The sequence below is a fragment of the Chenopodium album genome, chromosome 1 (assembly GCF_948465745.1).
Source record: "Chenopodium album chromosome 1, dcCheAlbu1.1, whole genome shotgun sequence".
In the NCBI taxonomy this organism is placed as follows: domain Eukaryota; kingdom Viridiplantae; phylum Streptophyta; class Magnoliopsida; order Caryophyllales; family Amaranthaceae; genus Chenopodium; species Chenopodium album.
The window spans coordinates 84192789-84203832 of NC_137834.1; the positions used below are offsets into that span (position 1 = coordinate 84192789).

The window sequence follows — 11044 nt, forward strand, 5'->3', positions numbered from 1 at the left end:
TCAAAGCATCACTACTTCACTAGTTTTAAAAAACTGATAACCAGGCCTGCAAAAACATCAGCTTGAATAGTTTTCGATGTATCAGTAGAACCCGTGTCAAAGCTACATCAATTTGTGAAAATGGAAGGAAACCATCTCCTGATGCACAGCTATGATCTCCTCAGATAGAACAGTGAACTTAGAAAATCACTACTTTAGTATTTGATTCATCTAAATGAGATGTTAATTGCATTAAATTTGAGTATTTGACATAGAACTCACCAGAAAAAAGTTATTCAGCTATGGCAGGCAACTCAGCCAGAAAATATCTAAAGCAATCTCTTCTGATACCAACAGACAACTCCGCAGAAGCCAAATACTAGGATTGAGATAAGTTAAAAAAAAAAAGACTGAAAATAGTTAGCTCAGTAATCGTAAATCCATAACCAAAGATAGAATCACTTAACCATTGTGAGAAACAAACTATAATTCTGTGTTTCAAGATACATTCTTAAAAGTACAAAGTGTAGTAAAAACAGCATTTAGGTAGCGTTGGGAACTGAGAATCGCCAAATAAAGTAAGCTTCAATGATATTCAAATTAGAAATGGAGCAAGATGGGAAAAGATAACGAGTATAAATTTATTGCATTGCCTATTAAAAATGACATAATATTTATCATTATGCCTTACAATGGACTTCAAAAAATCTGAAGCCTCAAAGTCATACAAAATTGAGGTAAAAGGAACCATTTAAGTCCTCTTCTGTCAAAGGGAAAGGGGAAGTAAATACATAACTTGGGTCAAAAATCATAGTTGTGGACTGCGGTCTAGTTCAAAATCAAAGACCTTCTCCAGAAATCATAAATGAGTAATCTGCACAGTTGTTTGATCATTGTCGCAATCATATCATGTATGGGCTGTATCCAATTTCATGTGCCCTTCCTCAAGTAAGATCACTTGAAATTTGTATTTGATCTAACCACACTAATTCTAACCCGTAGCGTCTCCAGAGAACCACTATTTTGCAGCCTCTTTCACTTCAGGCATAGTAGCAGAAGATTCTTGTGATACCAAACCAAGTTCAACCTCAACTTTCTTCCAAGCATTCAAAACATTAGGCGGGAACTTCTTCTTAACAGTCCTAATCAATCCCTTCGCGTCCTTCTTGTTGTTCTTAGCCACCAATCCTTCCACCAAAACCTTCAAAGTTGCAAAATCCGGAATTTTGTTATGAAAAACACTACGCTTAAACACATCATAACCTTTCCTAAACTCTTCATTCTTACACAGATAATGAACCAAAGTCCTAAACGTTGCAGCTTTCGGTTTAAACCCACTAGCATCCAATTCTAGATAAAGTTTCATAGCCTCATCCATCCTCCCATTTCTACAATAACAAGTCAACAAATAATTATAACTAATAGCATCCGGTTTCAACCCCGCCGCAGCCATGTCTTCAATCAACCGCATCACATCCTCAGGCTCGCCGCCATAAGCATGACCAATCCTTACATTATACGCCGCAGCATCAATCAAACACCCCTTATTTACCATCTCATTCCAAATGCGCTCGGCCTCATCACTCATCCCTTTCTTACAAAATGCATCATAAATAGTAGTAAAAGCAACAGCAGTAACCTCAACATCCTTCTCCTCCATTTCCCCCAAAGTTTTCAAAGCCAATTCAGGATCACCCTTCCCACAAAAACTCCTAATCAAAATCCCATAAGAAACCTCATTAGGAACAAACCCATGTCTCTTAGGCATTTCGTCGAACAGTTGGGGTACATTATCATACAACTTAGAATGATTACAAGCAGCAAGCAAAGCATTAAAAGAAAGCGTAGTTCTAGGAGTACCCAATTCATCCATTTGATTAAAAGTACTAAGGGCATGATCAAACATACCTGCTTTCCCATAACATCGAATCAAAGAACACAAAAACGGTTCTTGGGTGATTTGGGGAGTTTTTTTGTGGGATTCAATGAGAGCTTCAATGTCGGAAAAGCGGCGAGCTTTGGCGAGGCGTTGAACAGTGAGTTCCTGGGCATAACGAGAGGAAACAGGGGAAGTGTAATGGTCGGAAACAGAGGAGTAGATTTGTAGGGCTTTATCTGGGTCGTGTTCTGCTCTGAGCTTGAATTTTGCTTTGGAGATTGAAATTGAGGAGGTGGGGTTGGTAGTGGTGGTGGTTGAGAGTTGACGAACGAGTCGAATGGAACGAGAGAATGACATTTTTGTTGGAGTTTCTGCAACAATGAAGAGGTTTAAGGAGGGAGGAAAGAGATGAAGAAAGAGAGAATAAAGGAGGGTTTAGGGTTTAAGGCATATTGCCTAATGCTATCAAATGTCAAAACATGGAGGATTTGAGATTTTTTTTTTTTTTTTTTTTTTTTTTTTTTTTTTTTTTTTTTTTGGAGTTAGGAAGACATTTTACGACAAGTTACATTCTACGGGAGTACCGGTGATACATCTTATATCATCCTCCCAACGTGCTCATGACTTCATGAGGAAATCGAATTTAAAGATATAAATAACATGTAAGAATAAGAATTTGATATCTAATTGAGCTAAATTGATCCTCCGTATTCAATAACATTAACATTCACTTATTCCCTCGTAATCAAAATACAAAACATTTTTTATTAATCAAATTGAACCTTTACTTCACGATAATTTAAGAGCAACAGACATTGCATAAAATCAAGCTAACCACCGGTCAAACTAGCAATAGCAATACAATCAATTTTAAACTAGTTGTATGGTGTGTGAGTCGAGTCAAAAACTCAAAACTATAATTGTTTACGGTTTTTGAATTTAACAAGTTCATATATTTAGGGAAGACCATGGTTTCTTGAAAAAAAAAAAAAAAAATCCGGCTATTAAAACTAATTCAATAGTGAAAATAAAAAATACGTAGATTGCACAATCAATACAAATTAGTGAGAAGCTTTGATGAATAAAGCAATGAATTGAAATGGCAGAGTAGAAGGAAAGGGCATGTAACAACCAAGTACCCTAAACTCGCTTCTACATAAGACAATACCAATTGTACCATTATCAATTAAAACAGCCTTACAGATGTGTTACAAACAACATGGCAGAAAATTTGAGAAGCAAACTCACAAATCAATTCCTGTGTAAAACAATAAACCAAACTAGAACCATTTCATTCCGAATCCAAACCAATTTCCCGATCAGATATGGCCTAACAGGCTAACACACACATTTCTGTAGATTTCCAGAGACTGTGTAACTATAGAATCTTCGCATAACAAGCAAAATCATTCATCAACATTTTAAAAGTAAAAGAGGATAGCATCAAATATACTAGCATCTGGCTGTAAAAACAGCAATCCTATTTAGCAGGTACAAAATAAACCCCAAGTACAAAAAAGGTAAGAATAGGAACATCTACAATCTCAGTAGCCTAATGAAAATCTACATGTGATTCATCCACTAAATTGAACAGAAACCAAAAATAAAAGGATGACAATCTTATCATATCTTCAGCCGTCATATTGTGCCTCCGCATATTTGTTTTCCGCGTAAAATGTAGCCACGACTTCTTTGCCATCAAACTTTCTTCCATTCATTCCAGCTCTTGCCTTTGAAGAACTCTCTATATCTGCATACTCCAGAAACACCTGGGGAAAAAGAAATACGAAGTATATAAATATTAAAATAATCAGCGAACAAATGAAACTCACCCCCTAGGTAGCTAAAACATGAGATCATTCTTTCATTGTGACAAACAACACCTTAGGAGTTTAGGTTATATCAGATGTTCCATTGCAAAGTATCAAGTACATCATTATATCAAATAAGGAAGGAGCTTTGCTAGAGGAAGCAAGGTAATATTTTGAGTCCTTCCTCTTCTTGTTACATATTATTACTCACATAAATTGATTAAAATACCAATATAGTAATAATTGTTACTTGTCAGTTTATTTATTGTAACATTAATTAGCACATCAAAGTTGTTTGCCTAATATTAAAAGGCCACACTTGTACAGAAATGGAGGGACAACAGAACAATGATTAAACACAAACATAAATCATTCATAATGTCAATGTGACATTACACTAAACTAACCTTTCCAAGCCCAGGTGATGGCTCTCCATTTGGATGTGGCCTGGGGATGACAACGCTTAGTAAAGAACCTGCAAAGATGGAGGGGAAATACACAATGATACAGAGATAGATGGAACCTTTCAGATTAATAGCCACTAGTCTTCATAGTAGAATATGGCAATATATTCCATACACCATAGACAAAATAAACACTACGTGGATGACAAGAAAAAGAAAATACAGTAAAAAAAGAATCCAAGCAGTTTGAGACTAGTACCAAATCTTTCTCCCTCTTGTCTCATGTCTTCAAAGATATCTTCAAACTCCTCATCATCTCTGAGCTCATCCAGATTTACACAGTTTGTTAAGCACACCACCTTGGTGGGAAGACCACCAGGTTGCAATATCATTTTCTGCGAAGATAAAAGAGACTAGTCAGATAAAATAATCCTGCAATAGACTGCTGCTCAAACTCGAGCAGACAAAAGATTGTGGCACCAACCAACACAGAAGTATTGCCACAGGATAAGATGGCCTTTCAAATGACACTGTTGTCCGTGTGCCAACATAAGGGTGAAACTTGCAGTACTTATTCATCTCACAAGAAAAAACACTTTAAAAGATCCAGGCGGATTAAACCCAGCCGCAAATAAAGCTACTAGAGAATTAATAGGATAAATAAAACATGGACCATAAAAATAACCTGCAGTGCAATCTGCTGCTGTGCGTGCATGTATACACTTTCTTGCTCTGGCTTTGGTTGTTGAGTACCTTGGTTTGCACGCCTGACAGTGAGGGTTTTATCCCCCATTTTGATTCCATTAAGTGCTTGACAAACAATATCTGTAACAGACAGATCTTGGTAGACACAAAATGCATAGCCTTTTGAATTTCCAGTTTCTCTGTCCTTTACAAGATCAAATCCTCGGAGTGCTCCAAAGGATTCCAACAACTCACGCACTTGAGCCTCAGTAAAGTAATAGGGAAGTCCACCCACAAATATCCTGTCAGGACCCTCAAGACCCCCTGCAGAACCTGGAGTCAAACCAACAGCAGCCAGGTTTAGGTTTGGATTAGGCTGACTTGGACCAAGTGCTGCAGCAAGTGATGGGTTGTAGTCACTGGGTCTCCTGACCTTAACCGGAGTACCCTGCAATAGCAAGAACATAAAATGTGCTCAAGAGTGAGTAGTACAATCAATATACAACACCTCTCCCCTGCCCAACACTCACACAAACAAACATACATAAAGAGTTCCACTTCTTGTAATAAAAGAAACACAATGAGCCCCACATGGATACCAGAACCAGTACAATAAAAGTAAATAAAGAAAGGCAGATAAATTACCTCAAATATAATACCATCTAGCGCCATAGCGTTACTAGCTTCCTCCACAGATCTCATCTCCACAAAAGCAAACTTCTTTTCATGATTAATATACACATTAACCACAGCATCACCTGAATATGCACGAGTTATAATATGATTTATCAATCAAAATTAAAAATCTAACCATCGAGACAAAATACTAGTAACTTTCATTGTCCATTGATTTCCTACCTGGGCCTGCAGTATTTCCTCCAATTGAGGCCATAACATGGCTGAAATAGATAGCCACAGACTGCAGCAGAACAAAAATAAGAGAAGATTATAATCAAATTATAGTAGCATGGAGATAAAGGATGAACAAGATGACAATAGTGAAGATAGGAAACCTGTTCATTAGCTTCTGGAGGTAATCCTCCAACATAAACACGCCGAGCATGCCTAGTAGCCTGTGTATTTCAATCCAATCATCAAATTTAAGGTGTATAGAACGATGAGGCATGAGCTAATGACAAGATATCAAAAACATCACAAAGTTCACAACGCACCTGCTGAGTCATTGCTTGTACAGGCATGATAGGGAGAGTTCCAAGCTGCATCTACAAAACAAGATAAAAATGAGGGGAAAAGGGTAGAAAAACTACACATTAATATAACTTTTCAAACAAGATACATACCGGCCCTGATGTTAAAGGAAACATGTTGGGAAATACCCCAGGAACAGAAGCTGTCGTGACTGGGCCTGTATTGAGTACAAAACTGTCATATTTCTATAGAGGCACCACATACATTGGTAGTCATAATTAAAAAAAACCAATATCCTTCTGTTAGATAAAAATAAAAAGAAAAACACATTCGATTCGATTTTTCATAAGTTGATATTGACATCCTTTCGAATATAAAACTTCCCTATCTACATGTTCGCTATCTTTTCTATAGAAATTTGACGAAAGTAGAAATTGCAGAAGGCAGATCTATTTGCAAGAATTAATAATAAAGACTATAGAAACACGCATAAGGCGCCAGTTAAAGATGAACAAAACCCAACCTGAGCATTGGTTCTTCCTTGTACATTAAAGCTACAGAAGTCGGCTCACACCCAATGTCAGCACAGTGGGGCAAGTAGCCCAACATTACCTTCTTACAACAAAACAAAAGACACAAACAAGAAACAAACACCAAGACAAGAACAAACGAAAAACATCTTTCAGTTCCAGAGTTATTTAACTAAATATATAAAAAAAGTGAAGAATAAAAAACTCACTACCGCCCATCTGCAAACACTCCACCAGGCTCAATATAGCAAATATAAAGTGGATGAATAAGCTTACCCAATGAAAGCATGTAATTTGATACGAAGTTTCCACACTAAAGCAAACAAAAAAAAAAGCAACAGTTATAAACATAAATCTATGTTCAAAGTAAAGGTAGATAGTCAGACCTCCAATAGCAGGAGCAGTCATCAACGCAGCTGGTGGTGCCATGTCAAATCCGCTGATCCTTTTACTGCTAGCACACAGTAATAGTCAATAGGAAGACACGATATACCATCAGGAAAAACAATATATGTACCATCATGTCCATCAGTAACAAGGCAGTAATGTTTATCACGCAACTAGAGATACTGAGTTAGCCAGCCAAAACAAATTTGCACACAAGGATCTTAACAATATACTAAAACCTAGAAACAAGATCATATACACACTTTAATCCATAGAGTGCATTAAAAATAAAAATAAAAATAAATAAATAAATATAAGGACCATTTGTATACATACAAGCACAACTTCTTTCCCATATCAATGTAGAAGAAATAGCAGCAGATAATAAAGAGCATTAGAACTAAGAACTTCGTCAAGACATAAGAGGTCACAAAAGCAAAACCTTATTATGGCATCATACAAATCTCAAAACAAGACTATGACTACTGCTTACAACCATCAAAAGCCAATTAGAATCAATATGTATATCTCATATATAAAGCTTACTCATACTGTCACCCGCAGAGTACTATTCATGAATTGCAATCATTCTCAAGAGTATAGAATTCTAGTTATTTCCGTATAACAAATGAGAATCTAATGATCAAATGAGAATTGTAAACTTGGCCGCACAACTTCAAAGTACGGTGAATAATATGTATAGTCAGAAAATGGATTCATAAACCAAACAATAGCATCTTCCTTAAAGCAAAAGAGACCAAAGTGAAAAGCTTTGAATATATGCCTGCCCTAAAAACTCATATTGTCAATGGCTAGTGTCACCAATTACTTAACATAAGAGACGCAAACTCTTAACTGACTTTAATATAGTAATGAAAAAGCCTAGTACATTCAAAAAGATAAACGAGGACATGCACAAAACATCATCCAATAGTATAAAAAGAGATGATTGGCTTCACATTGAGGTAACCTGATACGGCTACCCTTCCAACCAACACACACTAGCAAGCGCACACACACAAATAATAATAATTATAATATTGACACCCTAGGCACCTAGCTACTGGTTTTAGCTAATCAAAATGCAGGCTAACAATTATCAGCACACATCAGCTTGAAACCCACAACAGTACAGAATACAATAAACGCCACAAATCTAAACATTACCTCTTAGAACGTGAACGTGATCTTGACCTTGAACGAGAGCGTGATCTTGATTTACGATGAGATCTGGCCCTAGAATGAGATCGAGAACTTCGTCTATGCCTATCCTCTCGGTCATCGTCATAATCTCTTCGTCTACAAATATGATTGCATCCAAATTTTATGAGATAAATGAACAGGGTAAAAACATTACTAATGACATTTGAAGGAAACCAGTAACTTGATATTCAGATTCACACACTTAGGCTTAACAGTTTAAACCTTTACCTGTCACGATCTCGACTACTGTGGCGATAATCTTCATCTACCACATCCCTGCTCCGCCCCCTTCTCTCACTCCTTTCTCTGTGGCGATCCCTATGGCGATCACGCTCTCCTCTGTCCCTATCTCTGTCCCTACTCTTTTCTAGGTCTCTATCTTTATCTTTATCTTTATCTTTATCTTTGTCCCTATCCCTACTCTTTTCTCGGTCTCTATCTTTGTCTCTATCTCTGTCTCTGTCTTTGTCTCTATCCCTGTCCCTCTCCCTCTCCCTCTCCCTCTTTCTATCTTTGTCTCTATCCTTATCCCTTTCCATTTCCCTGCTTCTTGTAGACTCCTCATGACTTTGTGACTCATGCTGTAAAAATGTTATGGTTAGAAAATTTCATACATAAAGTACAAGAATGTCTACAAAAATTCAAAGCAACAAACAGTCCATAAAAGTTCTACAAAATTAGACGATGAAACCATCCATTCAACTGGCAGTTCCAAACAATTAGAATGCAAATTAACCGAATTGCTCAGATAAAAATAGGTAGATTTCAGTATTCCATGAGAAATACCAAAATCAAAAGAAGAATATACCAACTCAATACACCATTACTAGTGTAGCATCTACTAACCAAAATATCTTGCAAAATCTATCTTATTATTAAAATGCAAAGAGTCTAAAATTCCTCCTTACATAGTACATACAAAAGGCATATGGAATTCCACCCCATCTTTGCTGAGAAAATCAAACTGTAAGAACTAATCAGACAACAACATCATGTTGGCAACTTGCGGAATATCCTTTAGGCCGTTTAGTCAAAAACTCAAACTGATATACCCGCCATCAGGAATCGTCACACCATCACAACCCCATAAGGCCATAAGGGATCATCTCTAATTGGCTTATTCCACTAAGATACCTATAAAGCTATAATAATGGTCTCATAGCCATCCCCTCTCCATCTATCTAACTAGGGTCATGTTCGATAGTCTAACAACGTAATCCAGTCATACAGGAAATGCGATATTTTTTTCCAAACTTTCCAAAATAGTATAGTACGCATGACGACATCATAAATTACGAACATGGGAGCAATTTGTTCTGCTAAATAGCTTCAAACTCAACTACCAAGCTACCTTTTCAACAATCCACACTCTGCTAAGGCTGAACTACTCATTCTATTCTCAATCGACGCGCAAAACCACGAGATTTCAAACAAAGCATCCTTCTTTGCTCCATTCAATATCCATGAATCCTTAATTCTAATTCCAGTCTCCACTAAAGCATAATTCTTTCTCATAAATTTCACTAATATTTCGAATTAATGTAAAAACATGAACCCTAATAAACAACTATTACCAGAATCTGGCAAAGTCGGCAATATAAATTGAAGGTTTAATTCATTCAGTAACGCTTATAATTCACCTTAATTTAATCATCAATCAAACTGACAACAAAAATCACTAAACCCTAAGGATTTCTGAAGATCAATTTAAAAAACCCTAATTCGAATAAGAGAGAATTAAATTATGTAAATGAAAAAAAATAAATAAATAAAAATATACCAGTGATTTGGAGTCGTGGTGATTATCGGCGGCACCGCCGTGACCGCCGCTGTATTGCTGCGCCGGCGAGCCGTTTTCTTCGCCGTTGCCTTCGTATCGTTCGTCGTACGACATCGTTTTCGCTCACTCTGTTGTGAGCGACGGTGTTCTAGAGAGTTCTTCTTGTAATGCTGTCTCCAAAACAAGCAACGCAAAGGCAAAAGCCCAGAGGTTGTAGCAGCAGAAGAATACTTTTGGTAGAGCCCGTGTGCTTTGTGTTACATTTATACCCTAGATCGACAAATCTTAAAATAATTTGGATTATTCGGGTCACGAGAACGTTTCATTAAGTGTTGCACCATATAAAATCTAATCATCTAATCATATATAACTAATATATAAAGCTAAACTTTTAGCCAGACGACGAGATAACGACACTTGGCATTTCAACTTTTCGCCAAGTGTCACGCCACGTAGGGTAAAGTTATAAAAAAATTAATTTAGAACTAGTTTAGTGCCCCGTGCGATGCCGGTTGTTTATTGAATTTTAGAATAAATTTTTAATCTTTATAAGATTTGCTAGATTGTGAAGTATATTATTTTAACCGATATATATATATTATAAATCTATGTTTTATGCTTTTAACTCTTTCTTTGTCCAAAAAAATATTATGATATAAAAAATAATTTATTTGATAATTTTTGAGAATTATAATCTAATAATTTTGTTAATAGAATTATAATTGAATTTGTACATTTGGAATATTGGTATTTTATTGAAAATAAAACTAATATTATCCTAAAATTCTATCCAAATAGAATTCTAAATTAACTTTTTTTATTTTATGAGGTCTATTTAAATATATCCAACATGGGGCGACACTTGGCGAAAAGTTAGAACGTCTAGTGTCGCTGTCTCGTGACCTGGCTAAAAGTTTAGCTTTATATATTAGTTATATGATATGATTGTATTTTCAATCAAATTTGGATAGAATTTTAGGATAAAATTATTAATTTAGAGTTTTATTTTCGATAAAGTAGCAATATTGCATATGTACAAATTAAATTATAATTTAATAAAAAAAAATTATAACACTCATAAATTATCATATAAATTTATTTTTTGTATCATAGTATTTTTTTGGAGCGAAGGAATTAGCTCAAAATGCACCACATCCATTATTTATAATATATTCTAATCAATTAAAACAATATACTTTATTATTTCAGGTTACGGGTCAAGAAATGTTTTTCACCAA

The 11044-nt window shown here is 35.8% G+C and overlaps 1 protein-coding gene and 1 pseudogene across 3 annotated transcripts; both read right to left on the bottom strand.

Annotated features, from left to right (window-relative positions):
* Positions 1-598: 598 nt before the first annotated feature.
* Positions 599-2390, bottom strand: LOC145559346 (small ribosomal subunit protein mL103 (rPPR7) pseudogene; annotated as a pseudogene).
* Positions 2391-3252: 862 nt separating this feature from the next.
* Positions 3253-10053, bottom strand: LOC145559325 (splicing factor U2af large subunit A-like). 3 transcript variants are annotated; one of them, XM_081620764.1, is made up of 14 exons: positions 9807-10053; positions 8537-8607; positions 8255-8488; positions 7991-8122; positions 6823-6887; positions 6059-6123; positions 5930-5980; positions 5771-5830; positions 5616-5676; positions 5403-5515; positions 4759-5205; positions 4333-4468; positions 4077-4144; positions 3253-3627 (listed from the first exon to the last, which is right to left on the bottom strand). In XM_081620764.1, exons 1-14 carry the CDS (start codon positions 9918-9920, stop codon positions 3490-3492), a joined length of 1755 nt encoding a protein of 584 aa, XP_081476890.1. In that variant the 5' UTR covers positions 9921-10053; the 3' UTR covers positions 3253-3489. The 3 variants fall into 3 exon arrangements, with proteins under 3 accessions (XP_081476890.1, XP_081476883.1, XP_081476876.1); XM_081620757.1 differs by having other exon boundaries at positions 5930-5974; positions 8255-8607; XM_081620750.1 differs by having other exon boundaries at positions 8255-8607.
* Positions 10054-11044: the final 991 nt, after the last annotated feature.